This window comes from Labeo rohita, chromosome 10 (assembly GCF_022985175.1).
Source record: "Labeo rohita strain BAU-BD-2019 chromosome 10, IGBB_LRoh.1.0, whole genome shotgun sequence".
Lineage (NCBI taxonomy): Eukaryota > Metazoa > Chordata > Actinopteri > Cypriniformes > Cyprinidae > Labeo > Labeo rohita.
Window position 1 is genome coordinate 26616229 of NC_066878.1, and position 18293 is coordinate 26634521.

The following is an 18293-nucleotide window of genomic DNA, read 5'->3' on the forward strand; positions in this document are numbered from 1 at the left end:
AATATGTGATATATGTTGCTGTGATATATGTTGCTGGATTGAAGATGAAGAGGACCGTTAAAACAGCTGGGTTTCTCAATCTAGCGATTGCTGATCTCATGTGTTGCCTCTCCACTCTTTACTATGTGACTGAGAGTTCTTTTGGTTATCAATGGCCATATGGATCCATCATGTGCAAGATTCTCCCCTTCATTTTGCTCATCACCATGTTTGCCAGTGTGACCTTGACCTTGATTAGTCTGGATCAGTTTACTCAGGTGATCACACCGGTTTGGGCTCAAAATCATCGCAGTCTGTTAATTGCACGACTGTCCTGTGTAGCGGCCTGGATTCTGGCTTCAGTTTCGTCTGTCTTTCATGATGTGAAGAGACACTTACACACTAAATGACACAACAGACTGCCTGTATCATCAACCTGATGAAGACTGTTTTAAAATGTATGGAACGTTAAGCATCATCACATTTGTGTTTGGGTTTTTGGTTCCTCTCATACGCATCTCAACATACTATGGATTCATTGCACGCAAGTTAAGCAGGAGTCATTTTCACTCTGGACGAGTGTTTTGCATCATGTTGGCTGTAGTCGTGGTCTTTTTTCTGTGCTGGTTGCCGTATCGCACAGTGGACTTGGTAATAATGTACGGAGAGGAATCAAGTTCTGGGGCAGCTGTGGCAGTGGATCCGTTGGCCATCTCTTTGGCGCATTTCAACAGCTGTCTGAACCCCATTCTGTATGTTTTCATGGGGCAGGATTTTAAGAGCAATGTTAAACTTTCTCTAAGACGTGTTTTTGAAAGAGTTTTCTCTGAAGAGGGAACACAAATGTCACAAACCACCCAGTCAATACAAATGCAGTCAGTGTAGTGAAGATATCAACTCATTTATTCAGAGTTTTCTGATCGATTTGTGTTACTGTTCTAAAACTATTCTAAATATTTTCCAAAAGTCACCAAGTCAAAGTCAGCAAGTGGTCTTACTCTTATTCATGAGTCCTGTGTGTTTTTTTCTTCCTCTATTTTTATATATTTTCAGTGATTTGTGTTGCATACATTCATCATAATGGAATACACTGCTTTATCTTTTTTTTTTTTTTGGTTACTATCAGCTTAGAAAAAGTTTGTAATATTTCAGTAATAACGGCATGTGTGGTATGTTTTGTATGTTTCTACACTGAAGTCATGAAGAAACTTATTTTACTTATGTATTATCCATATCCATATCCATATGCATTATCCATATCGTCTCGGTTACAACTGTAACCCTCGTTCCCTGAAGGAGGGAACGGAGATGTTACGTCAATACTGACGTATTTGGGGCCTACTTTGGGGCCCAATCACCTCCGAGCTATAAGAAGAAAAGGCCAATGAAATTGGCGAGTGGAATTTGCATGCCAAGCCACTCCCCCCGTACATACGGGTATATAAGATGGCGGCATGCAACTACTCACTCAGGTTTTATGCTGAGGAGCCGAGACATCCCGGCATTCAGCGCAGTTCAGGATTGTGGCAGGAAGGATGTAACGTCTCCGTTCCCTCCTTCAGGGAACAAGGGTTACAGGTGGGAAACATGGTGAATAGCCGTGGAGAATGCTTAAGACATTATGCCACAACCTTCAGGGGGCAAAGGAGACCCCCTGTTGGAGCACAGTCCCGGAAAACTCCGCTCTAATCCAGACTGCGGGGCAATGGAGGGCCCAGAGTTCGCAAAGGGGAACAACTGGGAGAAGCGCACGGATCCGTAAGGAATGCCGACACCGAGCTGTCCTCCTGAAATTACCTGAGTTACCCGCAACACACGGGAGAACACAGCTCAGCGCAAGAAGAATCTTGTGCACTGAAGGGTGTCGCCCGGCCCGCAGCTCCAGATGTTTGGTAGAGAAGTGCTGTGCACCATGCCTGGGAGGAGTACCCTTCATAGAGAGGACTCGACTCCGAGGAGGCACAGGTCACCTCGGAACTAAGAAACCGAGGTGAGGCCCAGTTTCCACCCAGTGGCCAACTTCTGCTTGAGGACAGCATTCCCCGTTTTTCTGCTGACCCGTAAGCAAACAGGAGCTGCTTGGAGCAACTAATGCTCCGGTGCAGTCCAATAACGTGAATAGCACGAAGGACATAGCAATGCTAAGCCGGGTCTGGCGCCTCCGGCGGCAGCGCTAGCAGGTCCACCACCTGAACCCGAAGGTGAGAGGTGGGGAACCCCGGGCATATTACCAGACCAGGATCTCAGAATGCGTGAGAATAGCCGGTCCCAATTTAAGGCACTTCTGTTGAAAAATGCATGCAGGTTCTCCACCCTCTTCATGGAAGCGAGCGTGATCAGGAGAAGGTCAAGCGACCAAACTTGTAGCTCGACTGATCTAAGCGGCTCAAGGGGGACGCTCCGTAGACCTAAGGGGGCCACGGAGAGACCCAAAGAAGGGATAAGGTGCAACTGTAGAGGGACTTGTCCCCCTGCACCCTTCAAGAACCTGTCGGTCAGGTGATGCCTTCCTAGGGAGAACCATCCACAGCATATTTCTCTTTTCGATATGCCGAGATGGCCACAATGAGCCCTACAGTGGAGAGAACATCCTTTGCTCCAGCTGCAAGAAGGGAGGCACAACACTGATCGAGCATCTTGGGTTAACTCGGCGAATAGCCCATACAACAAAAAGACCTCATCTCAAAGCATATGCTTGCCTCATAGAGGGGGCACTAGTTTGAGTGATAATGTCTACCACAGCCCGAGAGGGCCAGTGAGGTCTTACCACGTCCCATCTGGAAACCAAAGGTATAAGTTCGCAGATAGAGATGCGGGTGCCTGATTGTGCTGTTCTGAGAAGAAGGGTTGTGCCGGGAAGCTCACTCCTGTTTGTAAACCCCGGGTTCAGCTGTGTGCTAGTGCGTGCCTGCCGAGCCTTCGGTCAGGAACAGGCCAGCAGTAGGAGGACTCAGGAAGCGAACAGGTTCACCTGACCTTCGCTGAATCGACTCCAGATGAACCGGAACCCAGGGTTGGAGTCGCCGTTCTCGGGAAGAGTTGCTCACTTTTTGCAACTTAACTCCCCAAAAAATGAACAGCATGCAGCAATATTAGCCGCAAGACTCCAGAGGAGGAGATGGCGGGCGAGTTGCAATATGCGACGGGAGCATAGACCACCACAGGGGCAGGTGTATACTACCGTGGTAAGGCGTCCAGTGGACTAGCACGCGCTTGTCTCGCCGCATCGGATGGAACCGGCGGAGAGAAAGCTCTGCTAGCAACTCGAAGCGACTAGTGTCGCAGCAGTCGAGGTCCTTCCCAGGAGCCCGAGACTGCCTGCCCGTTGCAGATGGCACTCGCTTGTGACGGAGATATCCGAGACAACCACCTTGAGGCTTGACCTCTGGTCTAAGAGCACACCTGCTTGTAGAAACACAGGGTCTTACCAGTGGTTGAGAAGGTGTCAACACTGAGGGGTTTCCAACCCAGAGTGTGTCATAGTGCCATGCCCATCTCACGGTCCAGTCAAAAAGTCTGTGCTGCAGCGATCTCGCATGGAACAGCCGAGCGAACAAAGTGGCTATGGCTGCCATGTGCGTCAGACCTCTAAACATTTAGAGGGATCACTGTCCTGTGACTGTTAATCAAGCAGTCCAGCACTAACTTTCTCAGCTGACATGTCATGACTGGTAACCGTACTCCATGCCGAGGAAAGAGAGAGCTCAGGGCTGTTCTTTTTTGAGCTCATCCCTCTCTCAGTTGACCTGAAGTCCCTGTGGCTGAGGGTAGACTCATACTGATATGTCTGACCCCTAAAGCAGGCCAGAAATGATCTGCATCAGGGCAATCATCGCATAACAGTATGCGTCCTTCAGGTCGAAGCTGTAACTCAGTCCTGGTGCTGAGGGATAGAGACATGCGTTTCTGTATCAACCAACCCAATGGTAGCCTGGTTTTTAAGGGGTACCAATTCGGAACTCAGAACCAGGACAGGGTGAAGCCCACCGCTTTTCTCGGGTGTAAGGACTGACCAAATCGACTAGCAAACAGGCTAGGTAGAACTAACACCGAGCTGCTTTTTTTTGGATGGCTCAACCCGGAAAGCGAGTGTCCCGAAGTAGCGCCAAGCTGCTAAGGCAGCGCTTACCTGATCCACGATCCCGTGTTGTTTCTGCCAGAGTGCAAGGAACGCGTCCTGCCTCCCTAGTTAGACGGCGAGATCGTGGGTTGAACCTGGATGTGAGGAAGGGTTGCGTTACTCACAAACAGACTCAACATGTTTAATAAAACCCAAGGGTATAGAGAAAATTGTTCTTTTATTGAAGGGGTGGGTACCTGCTGACCCGTAGGTCAGAGGCAGCAGCGGTAGAGAACGCCCTTGATTCTCCCAAGGGCATTCCTGGAGCAAAACCTCTAATCCCTCAGCAGTCTGCCTTCAGGAAGCCCTGCAGCATGCAAGGCAACCCAAGGCAGGCTCCGCCCCCTAGGCGTGGCCAGCTCAACACCCCCGAAGGGGAGTGGAGCAGTTCCTGCTGGGGCCACTGGGGGGCGTCTTCGGCGACAGACAGTCGAAGTACGCGGCCCATCCATGGGCACTCCAAGTTCTTTTGCTGCAAACGAACCACCCAAGACTGCTGGGATAGGTCTTGAACAGTGTCGTCGAAGAGGTTGACCTGAGAGACGGACACCAAGAAAGTGGGCTTTGTCAGTGTCACGTGTCATCACCAGGTTCAGCTAGGATCACTTTTTGCACTTTTAGGCCATAGAATGAACATCACCTGACTGAGAGACTGCCCTGAGACTATTAGTCACCGAATGCAGTTCCTGCCTCAACCTCGAGTCAGAACTTCCCTTGAGCACGCACATAAGGCGAAGGTGGTATGGCCAGTAGCGCTGTGAGCCCTGCTGTACAGCCGGAGCTAGCAGACGCTTACAAGCCAGATGAGAAGCACGGACAGACCCACCAGGTGGCGGCGCTCGCGAGCACGAATGCACCGCAGTCGCACACTCCACTGGCGCACATCAACGTGTTCTCAAATCACCTTCACTTAGAATTATGCCCAAAATAATGCAGGAGGGGCACAGCGTGCAGGGTGGGGGCGGCATGGCCTGCAGCGCTGCGAGCACCGCTGTACAGCCGGAGCTGGCAGACGCTTACAGGCCGGGGGAGAACACGGACAGCCCACCCAGGTGGTGGCGCTTGCAAGCATGAATGCATCACAACCGCACACTCCACTGGAGGACGTGAACGCGTTCTCAAGCCGCCCCCTCCCTTGCGGGGGGAAGAGCCCAACACGCAGCTGAGCTCTTCATGAACATCCGGGAGGAAAGGCACCAGGGAAGAACGCAGCAAGAGCCGCATCCGACACCGGAACCGATCGTCAGACTTCGAATGGCCAGGGGAAGGTGGAGAGCCCGACCTCCCGCCCGGCGATCAGGCTGCCCGGGGGAACATGGCCGTCAACTTAGCCTCGGACCCTGACCGAGCAACCACCAGCACGGGGAGCTGCTCCACAGAGTCTCCGACTTCAGAAGACGATAGCCCCCACTACTGATGCGGCGATAGACATCTTAACTTCCTCATGAGCACTAAACGAGATGCAGGACTCGCACTAGGACGAACCGGCATCAACATTCAGAAACTCGACGGCAATACGCTGAGAGTAGCCAGACCTCCGTGGAGCTGACCGACGGAGTAATCAGACTATAAACCTCAGGCTTCCAATGCCTCTAGCCAATGCCGTCTCGGGGGGTCTAACGACCCGCAAAGCCGGAACGGGTAGATTATAATAATTAATAATGGGCATGCCCACACCGCGTGAGCATAGCCCATTCACAACTGCCGTCTCAATGCATTTGTTTACATCCCAGACCTATGAGACAGCGATTGTGACCGTCATGAGGAATAAGGAAACTATCGCTCCCTAAAAGCTCATGATCGGAATGCGTCTTGAAAAAGACACTCTCAACGATCGTGTTTGCTGTAGGAAATTGCTGTTTTAGGCTGGTTGCCCAGGGGAGGACCGCAGCACTTTTAGCATTGTTAGCATAGTTAGCGCAACAGGGCGATCTCTCCAGCTGGAAATGCAAGGAAGGATGTTCCACACAGCCGAAAAACTCCCGCAGTGATGAAGGCATCTTCTTTCTTCTTGTAGAAGCAGCTCACAAAGCAGTCAGCTCCGAAGCAGAAATCTGAGTGAGTGGTTGCATGCCGCCATCTTATATACCTGTATGTACGGGGGACTGGCTTGGCATGCAAATTCCACTCGCCAATTTCATTGGCCTTTTCTTCTTATAGCTCGAGGTGATTGGGCCCCAAAGTAGGCCCCAAATACGTCAGTATTGACGTAACGTCATAGAGAACGACTGAAGGGGAACCAGTGTTATGGACTTAAAAGCAAAGTGTATTATGTTTAAACAGTGTTTTAGACATTAAATGCAAAAATAAGAAAGTTTATATGTATAATAATTGTAATGTTCATTAAACATTCAATTCACTTGTAATTAATTATTATTATTATTATTTTTTTGAGTAGAGATCATTCATAATTTGTATAATTTGTAAGAATAATGATTTCAATGCTAAACACCTTTAAAAACATACAATTCAGATATAATGCTTTGAAAGCAAAAGCCACATCTATAGACACAGACATGTTTGCTGACAGTTACTAAGAAAACTGACCGCTGTAACTTCCTATCAAACAACTTCCTTTTTTCCCACGGCAGACTGTACTCAAACAATTTACAATGTATATTGTGGCCCAGCTCTAAACTGCTAAATTTGGACTATAATGTACTATTAAGATATTATAAACATTAACATTATGTGTTTGTGTAAAACTTCATTGAAACAAAGTCTTGTGAAAAGCACTATATAAACAACTCACTTGCAACTGGTTATCTACATTCCTATTTATTTACATACTGAATTGCCCTTTTCTCATATATATATATATATATATATATATATATATATATATATATATATATATATATATATATATATATATATATATATATATATACATCTATTTACATGCATGTATTTGGCATTGCATTCAAGCTACTGATTTTTTTTTTTTTTTTTTCCCAGTTCATGTTTTCTGTAGTCAGGGCTCCAGAAGTTGATATTTTCACTTCAAAGGCCATAAAGTTAATGTTCATAGTGAATGATAATGGAATGGAGATATAATTTTTTATTTTATTTATTTATTTATTTATTTATTTATTTACTAATCTTAACATGTTCTATATGCATTTTGCCCTCCAGTTTAACTGTATGAACCTCCTGTTCATAGGTAAAATAATGCAGGTTAATGTTAAGTAAAGTCTTTACTTTTCATCAAGCATCAACTCATTTATTCAAACTCAGTTTCTTTTGTAATAAAACATGATATTGTTTTATGTTACTGTGAGATTCCTGGTTACAATGCTTACTTTTTTTGCATTTTTTTATTTTAACTGGTTATGAACTGGTTCATGACAAAGCAATTTCTTGTGTACTGAAAGCTCAAAAGCAGCTTGCAGTCTGTAATACTGGTGCTAGTTGTAGGCAGGTGCTGTAAGTTTTGAGGAAGTTAATGATGTGTCTATTGATGGGATGTTGTCTACAGGCTTGTGGTCTAATGCTCATGATGATTAAAAATACATGTACATGAATATTCTGTCTTGAATGCAAAGATCTGTATATACAGTAGACTATATACTGCTAAGAATAGCTATTAATGCTATACTATTACTATGTTACTAGCATCAGTCTGAATTTGAATATTTTACTGTTTATGACATTGCCTTTAATTATTTTATAGTTTTGCTACAATATGGTTCTCACTTTACTGTTGTTTCTGTAACGGAGTGAAGGATGCGTGAAGTGGGCAGATCCAAAGGCAAGCTTTTATTAAAGGACATATTCAGGCTTGGTCAAACATAGGTGAACAGGTATACAGACAGCAAGACATAAGAGTAATCCTTAAAACAAGTGAGAGTCGAGCGGTGTACGTAATCCAAGGGGCTAGGTAATCCAAAGTCACTGTTTAGAATATTAGACTATTTTTCAGAAGAAAAACCTTATCGCAGTCATTTCCACTTTAAACATGTTTCTCTTTTTAAAGACAGTCAAATGCTCTTTTAATTTGAACAAAAACATTATTCAGTGTGATATTTGGATATTTGGGAATACTTGATTTTGAGTGGCCAGTGCTGTCATCATGTGGCCAAATATTTCATGTCTCTAATATTGCTCCACAATGTATCTTCTCATAAAATATAAAAACTTAAATCCACATCAACATGTCATGCAAATTCATTTTCATTTTCATTTTCTTTATATTGGTGCTGTGATGCTTTGTTGTTTAACAATTAAAAAAATAATAGATTCACACACACAAAAAATGGTTGGTTCTGTGGTAAATATGATTGATATTCAAACTATATTAATTAAAGATGTGAATATTTTTTAAGTATATTGCTACTCTTTTTAAGGTGTTAGATTTTGCTGTATTTGACTGACCAGTGGTTTGGGTGGCTCGCCATATGTATTAGATTTCTCTAATACATAAAATAAGTAAGCTTGACCAGAGTTCTTGTGGGGAGAAGAATTTATTGAAGAAAGTCATGTAGCATAGCCGTCTTCTAGATCTTATCCCAGGTAAGGGTCTGAAGCTTCTTCCTAGTTTCTTCCAAAGTTCTCCATAGCTTCTCCTTAGCTTCTGCATAGCTTCTCCCATAGTTCTGTCTTTAAGACAGAACTTTATACCTAAAGACAAATGGCTAGAAACAATGGATACTGTCAGAACCCCCTGCTGGGGATCCTGTAATCTACAAGAAGTTCCTGAGGAATGCTGTTCCTTTGTAATTCTAAACGTATGGACCATTTGGTTCACACCTTTACAGAGACAGTTCCTGTTGATTGCATCTGGGGCACAGTCACAATGTAAATTCATCTTTCTAAAATTACACATAATCTTTCAAAAGCGTCATTACTTTCTGCTTCGTTCTCAGGATCTCCTCCCTTATGGTGGATCCCTGTTAATTTCTGTTTTCCTCTCTCTTTCACTAATTTCTGTCCCTCAATTCATTGTTTCACATTTAATACTTATTTTCATGACATTTATAACAGCAAAAACATCAGAAAATATTTGAATTAATGTAATTATTGCATTATTAACACTGAACACTGAAAATGATCAAAAATAATAAAAAGGAGTTAAAGAAATCTTATTTAATTGTTTAAAATGCTTCTTAAAGAGACCTTGTCTTGTGGTGTGACAGTACAGGCATCACACCGGTGGACATTATCTGTCACACCATAGGACGTTTTAGCTTTTTGTGTCAATTAATGACGTTGCTGTTCCGAGCTAACCAGTCATTAGCGGTTTGCAAAACACATTGGCATAATTTTTCATAATAATGTAGTTGAATAACAGTTTTTAATTAAAAAAAAATATAATTTAGTGGTGTCACACCAAAGGACAACAAACATAACACTTTTGTAGTGGTTTCAGAAAAGCTAAATATTTGAACAATTCTGAGACAAAAATTGACCATGTGCACATGTCATGAGCTTCACAGGGGGCTTCAGTAACATGATCATGAATGGGGTCCTCCAACTAATTAAAGTTGGGGGATTTAAAATCAGGGTATGGTGTCACACCAGAGGACATGGTTTTCAGAGACAAAATGTATCAAGTTCCTATGCTTTCAAAAATATATGGATGAAAAAAATGCTTGCCATTTACTAAAACAGACACTTGTACAGTTACGCTGGAGGTATTTATTAACATTTTGTTTGCTTTTCTTTTTAATTTATAGAAGTTGTAATTTATTGAACTTGAGACAGTCACACCATAAGACAATTTTGACATTTCGCTCAAAAAAAACAAAACAAAACAAAAAAGACAAAAAGGTAACACTGGAGCTTTCAACATGTCCATGTAGGACAAAAATGTTTAACGATTTACTGCATTTTAAATAAGGGCAAAATTAAGTATATTCATTTTTATCTCGCGGGACAGTAAAAAAGCCACATCAACAAAATATCTGATATTGTCATTAATCATTTTCTAGTTTTGCTATAATATTGTTTTCACTTTACTGTTGACCATCTGCACATGTCATGAGCTTCACAGAGGGCTTCAGTAACATGATCATGAATAGGTTCCTCCAACTAATTAAAAGTTTTTTTCTGGAATTGGGGGATTAAAAATCAGGGTATGGTGTCACTCCAGGGGACATGGTTTTCAGAGACAAGTCAAGTCAAGTCAAGTCTCTGTAATGCCAAGCCAGCAGAAGGAGCCCTCACCCCAGGACTGCCTGCATGCTCCCTCTGCTGCTTCTACTGCTACTTCCTGTTTGTCACTATTTAAAGACTGACCATGTGCTTCGTACCTTGCGAAGTATTGCCAGTTTCACCTGCCTTACCGAGCGTTTCTGTATTACTTTGTTGGATTACCTGTTGCTGTCTTGCTTTGTCTTTGGATTATTGAGTTTACGGATTACCCCTGTCGGATTGTTTGCTGGATAGGACTGACTTCACGGTATTCGACCCACTGCCTGTGTATTCACTCTGCTGCTTGGTTTACTTTACATTTTTGGACTGCTTTCCTGGTTATTGACCCTCCGCCGGTTTCTACGTGTATGTTTGCTGTTGTTTACAATAAACTTCTGCAAATGGATTCTACTTCTGCCTCAGCGTCCACGTTACAGTCACCTTTATTTATATACCGCCTTTAACAATACAGAAATGTGACAAGGTGGCTGTACAGTATTAAATAGGAAACAGTACATCAACAATGCCAAAGGCAACAGTAAACACTCACTTTTTAGGTAAAGGTAGTTAATCAAAAACAATAAAATAAAATGCAATATTGTGTTAAGAGAAAATGTCCCCAACTAAGCAAGCCAGAGGCGACAGCGGCAAGGAACCAAAACTCCATCGGTGACAAATGGAGAAAAAAACCTTGGGAGAAATCAGGCTCAGTCGGGGGGCCAGTTCTCCTCTGGCCAAAGTTCCCGTGGTCTTGTGCTGACAGCCGTCTAGGTGATGTGGTCTTCACTGTGGATCCGTCTCTGGGGCTCATCTAGTTGATGTGGACTCCGCTGACATTCAGGGCTGTAGAGGTCGTCTCTAGGTGCTGATCCACCATCTGGGCTGGGTTCGGACTGGATCCGGGGGACTGCAGTGACCATCTGATCTGGATACGGACTGGATCTGGTGGTTAATGTGACCTCGGAATAAGAGAGAAACAGACTAATATTAGCGTAGATGCCATTCTTCTGACGATGCACTGAGTACATCGGGTGTTATGGGAAGTGTTCCCGGTTCCGGTTGACCTAATTAGTGCAGTCTAACAATCCTTTAACGGATTTGAATTATAAGAATATGTTGATTTGTTATGTGTAAGCAAGGTTAAAGAGATGGGTCTTTAATCTAGATTTAAACTGACAGAGTGTGTCTGCATCCCGAACATTGTAGGGTAGATTGTTCCAGAGTTTGGGCGCTAGATAAGAAAATGATCTCCCGCCCGCGGTTGATTTTGATATTCTCGGTATTATCAAATTGCCAGAGTTTTGAGAACGCAGCGGACGTGAGGGACTATAATGTGATAGGAGCTCGCTCAGGTACTGAGGAGCTAAACCATTCAGGGCTTTGTAAGTAATTAGCAAGATTTTAAAATCTATACGATGTTTAATAGGGAGCCAGTGCAGTGTAGACAGAACCGGGCTAATATGATCATACTTTTTGGTTCTAGTAAGAACTCTAGCTGCTGCATTTTGGACCAGCTGGAGTTTGTTTATTAAGCGAGCAGAACAACCACCCAATAAAGCATTACAATAATCTAACCGTGAGGTCATAAATGCATGAATTAATGTTTCAGCATTTGACATTGATAGCATAGGTCGTAGTTTAGATATATTTTTGAGATGGAAAAATGCAGTTTTGCAAATACTAGAGATGTGGTTTTCAAAGGAAAGATTACCATCAAATAGTACACCTAGGTTCCTAACTGATGACGAAGAATTGACAGAACAGCCATCAAGTATTAGACAGTGTTGTAGGTTATTACACGCTGAGGTTTTAGGCCCAATAATTAACACCTCTGTTTTTTCAGAATTTAGCAGTAAGAAATTACGTCATCCAATTTTTAAACTCAACTACACAATCCATTAGTTTTTCAAATTGGTACGTTTCGCCGGGCCGCGAAGAAATATAGAGCTGGGTATCATCAGCATAGCAGTGAAAGGTAACACCATATTTCCTGATGATATCACCCAAGGGTAACATGTAAAGCGTAAAGAGTAATGGCCCTAGTACTGAGCCTTGCAGTACTCCATACTGCACTTGTGATCGATATGATACCTCTTCATTTACTGCCACGAATTGATGGCGGTCAGATAGATACGATTTGAACCATGCCAATGCACTACCACTAATGCCAACATAATTCTCAAGTCTATTCAAGAGAATGTTGTGGTCAACAGTATCAAACGCAGCACTAAGATCCAGTAGCACTAACAGAGAGATACAACCACGATCGGATGACAAGAGTAGATAATTTGTAACTCTAATAAGAGCAGTCTCAGTACTATGGTATGGTCTAAAACCTGACTGAAAATCCTCACAGATATCATATTTCTGACAAAATATATTAAGTTCCTATGCTTTCAAAAATATATGGATGAAAAAAATGCTTGCCATTTACTAAAACAGACACTTGTACAATTATGCCGGAGGTATTTATTAACTTTTTATGCTTTTCTTTTTAATTTATAAAAGTTGTAATTTATTGAATCATGCTTGAGACAGTCACACCATAGGACAATTTTGACATTTGGCTCAAAAAACCCCCCAAAACGTAATAACACTGCAGCTTTTAAAACAACAGCTCCAGGAAAAAGAAATGTTTAACGATTTACTGGGTTTTATATTCATTTTTATCTTGCGAGACAGTGAAAAAGCCATGTCACGTCAACAATACTTCAAACAATAGGCATACTTTTATTAGAACAGATGCAAAAATAAGCAGAATAAGCAGACTATTTTTCAGAAGAAAACGCTTATCTCAGTCATTTTCACTTTAAACATGTTCCTCTTTTTAATATGTGACAGGTTGTCACCACTCTATTCCATTCTCTGTTTTTTGGCACATATCACATGACTGCAGAGCATATCATCTCAAGAAGATATTATAGCTAAAGATCTGATAAGTGTATGTTTTAATTTAGAATTACTGTTTTATTATTATTATTATTTAACATTCAAATTGTCTTCTAATTTGGACAAAAACATTATTTTAACTTTAGTTAGTGTGTCATGTTGCTGCTTGAGCATAAGCAACATCTGAAAAGTTACGGCGCTCAAAGTTCAATGCAAAGGGAGATATTTTCTTTTACAGAATTCGCTTATTAAGGCCTACAGAAAACGGCTGGTAAGGACTACAAGAAGTTTGTTCCCAGGTTAAAAACTCAAACTTCCAACAACTATTTTGCATAAAGGATAAATGCACTCAAAATAAAACTTTGCAAATTTAATAACATTGTAAAACTGTTATACATATACATATAAAGCAACACTATATAGGAGATCTCAACTGACTGATCATTTATATTATCACAAAATGTAAAGCTCTCTATACTATAAATAAATTATTAATATAAATACATAATTAAATTAAATTACATTACAAGCAAAAAATAATACATTTTATTATAAATTAACATTATGAATTGATGTAAATAATTGTATATAAAAGTGCAACATTTATTTACTTGTTAAATTGCTATTTTTAGTCTGAGATAAGTATTATTATTTTTTTTTTTTTAATTTATGAATTCCCATGTGTGACAGGAAGACTTAAACAGCTTTACACAGAGTTGGTCATGATGTTTCACAACTCAACCATGTTTGAAATGTTGATGAAATCTGATGAAATGATAAAGTTGGAGAAGTGGTATAAAGTCTTGAACATTGGAGAAGAAAACATTTACCGAGATAATTTTGAAGCGAAACATAACGTGAGTCATAATTACTTTTTAAAGACTTTTTGTACTTTCAAGTAATGATAAAATAGTATTTATTTAGTTGCATATTTGTAATCATAATTCAGCTTTGATAGAATGGAAATGCATTGATCATATATCAATTTATTCATCAAGTTTTTATCTGACACAACACTTTAAATATGATTTATAATTTTACACTGACAATATGTGATATTAGCAGGATAAACCAGGCATTTCAGCTCAATCACAGCAATGGAGGATTATTATAATAGTTTGGACTATCCAATGAAGGTGATTTCTCTGGTCTTCTACTACCTGACCTGGATCCTTGGCATTCCTGGAAATTCAGTTGTTGTGTATGTTGCTGGATTTAAGATGAAGAGGACCATTAATACAGTTGGGTTTCTCAGTCTAGCAATTGCCGACCTCTTGTGTTGCCTTTTCGCTCTTTTCTACGTGACCAGGAGCACTTTTGATTTTCAGTGGCCATATGGATCCATCATGTGCAAGATTCTCCCCATTATTATGCTCATCACCAGGTTTGCCAGTGTTTTCACTTTGACCTTGATTAGTCTGGATCGGTTTACTCAGGTGATCACACCGGTTTGGGCTCAAAATCATCGCAGTCTGTTAATTGCACGACTGTCCTGTGTAGTGGCCTGGATTCTGGCTTCAATTCTTAGTCTGCCTTTCATGATGTTAAGAGACACTTACACAGAAAATGACACAACATACTGCCCGTATCATCTGCCTGATGAAGACAGTTTTAAAATGTATGGAAAGTTAAGCGTAATCAGATTTGTGTTTGGCTTTTTGGTTCCTCTCATATGCATCACAACATGCTATGGATTCATCGCACGCAAGTTAGGCAGGAGTCATTTTCAATCTGGACGAGCGTTTCGCATCATGTTGGCTGTAATCTCTGCCTTTTTTCTGTGCTGGTTGCCGTATCACACAGTGTTCTTGATAAAAATGTACAGAAAGAAATCAAGTTCTTGGGCAGCTGTGCCAGTGAATCCGCTGACCATCGCTTTGGCGTATTTCAACAGCTGTCTGAACCCCATTCTGTATGTTTTCATAGGGCAGAATTTTAAGAGCAATGTTAAACTTTCTCTAAGACGTGTTTTTGAAAGAGTTTTCTCTGAGGAGGGATCAGAGATGTCACAAACCACCCAGCCACAGCAAATGCAGTCAGTGTAGTGAAGATATCAACTCATTCATTTAAAGGTTAGGTCATTTTCCTATGCCAAACCTATGCCGTTTCAAACAAGATTTGTTCCACTTGCTTTTAATATTTTGTTAGCCAATGCAATTAATTTGACTAATTTGATTTTTTTTTTTTTTTTGTATTATCCTCAGGGTAATTTCTAGACCAAATACTCATGTGAAGTATCTTGACAAAAATATTTATTTTAAAAAACTGAAATTTAAGATATGCAAAACATCTTTCAATAGGAAGTGTGCACTCTGGTTTCTTCTTTGTCAGGAAGGTATAAAATGAATTAAGCGCATGTAAAATTATTTGTTCTAAAACATCTGCAATAAAACGTAGATATATATTTTTTATGTTGCAGTGAGATTCCTGATTAACAATGCTCAATTTCTGTTTTTATGTATTCGGTTTTAAATGCAAAGGTCTGTATATACAGCTATGAATGTTATACTATTAGTATGTGTGTGTGGCGTAAATCCAGATCTTAATATTTTACCATTTATGACAAGTGTCGTCAATCATTGATCATTGTCTCTTTTTCTTTTCTTACACAGCCTTTCAAATGTCTCTCATATCACTCTCTCTTCTTGCATAATAAAACCATTTAAACCCAAATCATATTTCATGTCATCTCATTTGGTTAGTTTTTTTTTCAGTTGGTTGCTTCGTATTGGGGTCCTGGTCACCCTTTTTATTTTGTGAACATGACAGATGACATTTGGTTTCAGACCTTTTTATTTCACCAAAGTGTAAGTAATTTGAGTCACTGCTTTTGACACTAGACTCAGACACAGACACACTAGACACAGTCACTGTTTAAGATGTGAGTTTTGCTGACTATTTTCCAGAAGAAAAACCTTATCTCAGTCATTTCCACTTTAATACATGTAGCAGGGTGTGATCACTCTATTCCATTCTCTATTTTTATGGCACATATCACAGTCCTGCAGAGCATATCATCTCAAAAAGATGTTATAGCTAAAGATTTGATGAGTGTATGTTTAAATTTAGAATTACTGATTTATGATTATTTAGCATTTGTCACACCCCTTCTTTGGTTTTTCCCTGTGTATGCCCTTATTTGGTCTTTCCTGTTCCGTTTTCAGTCATGATGTCATTGTGTAATCATTCACACCTGTCTCCCTCTGATTAGCCTGGTTATTTAAGTTTGGTTCTGTTCCCCGTTTGGTTGTCGGTTCTTGTAAGTCACTCCATGTTTTGAAGTCTTTTGCGTTATGTTTGCGTTATGTTTGCGTTATGTTTGCGTGTGGGTTCCCTGCTGTTCCTGTTCGTTCCTGTTCCTAGTGTGGATTATATAATAAAGGTGTATGTTCCTGATCTCCTCGTCCCTACTCCTCATTCACGCACACAACGCTTGTGACAGCATTCAAGTGATCTTTTGATTTGGAAAAAACCCTATTTTACCTTTAGTGTGTAACGATGCTGTTTGAGCAAAAGCAACATCTGCAAAGTTACGACGCTCAAAGTTCAATGCAAAGAAAGATCTTTTCTTTAACAGAATTAGCTTTTTGGGCTGGTAGGGACTACAACAAGCTTGTTCCCGGGTTCAAATCTCAAACCACCAACAACTATTTTGCATAAAGAATAAAAAAATTCAAAATGAAACTTGGCAAATTTAATAACATTGTAAAAACTGTTATACATGTACATATAAAGCAATTGTCACGAATCTGGTCTGTGTCCCGCTGTCCACCAACCACCAGATGTCACTCTCGCATCACTTACGCACTCTGACTGTCACTATACATCTCGGACTGCATCTCCCATCCTCCACCGCTCTTATTGCGTCAGTCCCCGTGACCAATCAGGCGCCCTATAAAAACCCCGCTCCTTTTAGTGCACTTCACGGTTGGTTGTATTTTCCTGTTGTTGTTATTATTAGCGTTTCCTAGTTTCCTCGTTCCTGGTTTTGTTCTCTCGCCTGGTTTCTCGTTTGGACTGTCTAGCCGCCTGCCTTTTGGACTATTGCTCACGTTTATTGGATTACTCTCTCCCACTGCCTTTGATATTCCTGTCTGCTCCCGTCTCGACCCAGCCTGTACGACCATGTCTTTGTCTCGCGTTTTAAATAAAAGCTTGCATATGGATCCGCTCGCCTCTCGTCTCGTTCACTTCGTTACAGAACCAACCGTCACTACAGGATCCAGCAGCTTTTCACCCGGACAATCTTTCGACATGGACACAGACCTGATCTTAGCAAGGATCAAGCAAGGACAACGTACACTCGAACAATACATCCGTGAGTTTTTGGCCATTACTAACTACTCTACCCTCCCGGACTGCATTATTATTGAACTGTTTGCTGATGGCGTCAATGAGCCACTAAGAGCGAGGCTGAGACGCGAGGGTCCGCGCTCTTCGCTAGTGGCTTTTATGAACTTTGCGTTTTTGTGTGTGGGCTCATCGTGTACTGTGGGGGTCGCGAAGGAGGTACGCGACAACGCAGACAGATCAGCCGCGCAACCCTCTCGCAGATTGGCGGTAACGCCGGATCACGACGCCACAAACAGGTTTTCTGCCTGGATCGCTCGTGAAATGGCGGCCGTAACAGAGCGTGCTCGAGCGATGGCGGCGTCAGCACAGCCCGCGCACAAGATGGCGGCCGCGACGGAGCGCGTTAACGCGATAGCGGCGACAGCGGTGCCCGTTCACAAAATGGCGGCCGCGTCGGAGCGCGTCCACACAAGGGCGGCGACGACGGAGCCCGTACACAAGATGGCGGCGAGAACAGAGCTCTGTCACGTCACAGCCGCCATACAAGAGCCATTTAAAGTTGCAGTTACATTTCCTGAGTCAAGTCAAGTTTCCAATTTAAGTCAATTTACAGCTGCATTTCTCGAGTTAAGTCAAGTCTCCAAGTCAAGCAAGATTACAGCTCCTGTTTCTACATCAAGTCAAGTCAGAGCTGCTCCTCCTAAGGCAAGTCAAGTTACAGCCATCTTTCCTGAGCCACTGCACAAGATGGCTGCCCCGCCAGAGCCACTGCACAAGATGGCTGCCACACCAGAGTCTGTCGCAAGGATGGCCGCTAAGCCAGCGCCCGCTAACGCCACGTCTGTCAAGCCAGCGCCCGCTAAAGCCACGTCAGCCAAAC

At 42.0% G+C, this 18293-nt stretch overlaps 2 protein-coding genes and 1 pseudogene across 2 annotated transcripts in view; all 3 read left to right on the forward strand.

Moving 5' to 3' along the window:
• Window positions 1-15304, forward strand: part of LOC127171566 (C3a anaphylatoxin chemotactic receptor-like) — a 144182-nt gene extending 128878 nt beyond the window's left edge. The window contains 1 exon segment of the mRNA XM_051120292.1: window positions 15171-15304. The gene's annotated coding sequence lies outside the window, so the exon portion shown is untranslated.
• On the forward strand, window positions 12-864 carry LOC127171782 (C3a anaphylatoxin chemotactic receptor-like; annotated as a pseudogene).
• LOC127171563 (C3a anaphylatoxin chemotactic receptor) overlaps window positions 13025-18293 on the forward strand; it is a 45239-nt gene continuing 39970 nt past the window's right edge. The window contains exons 1-3 of the mRNA XM_051120290.1: window positions 13025-13391; window positions 13811-13977; window positions 14183-14556. Of these exons, the coding sequence (XP_050976247.1) occupies window positions 14218-14556 (339 nt within the window). The 5' untranslated portion in view covers window positions 13025-13391; window positions 13811-13977; window positions 14183-14217. The remainder of the gene's footprint in view (window positions 13392-13810; window positions 13978-14182; window positions 14557-18293) is intronic.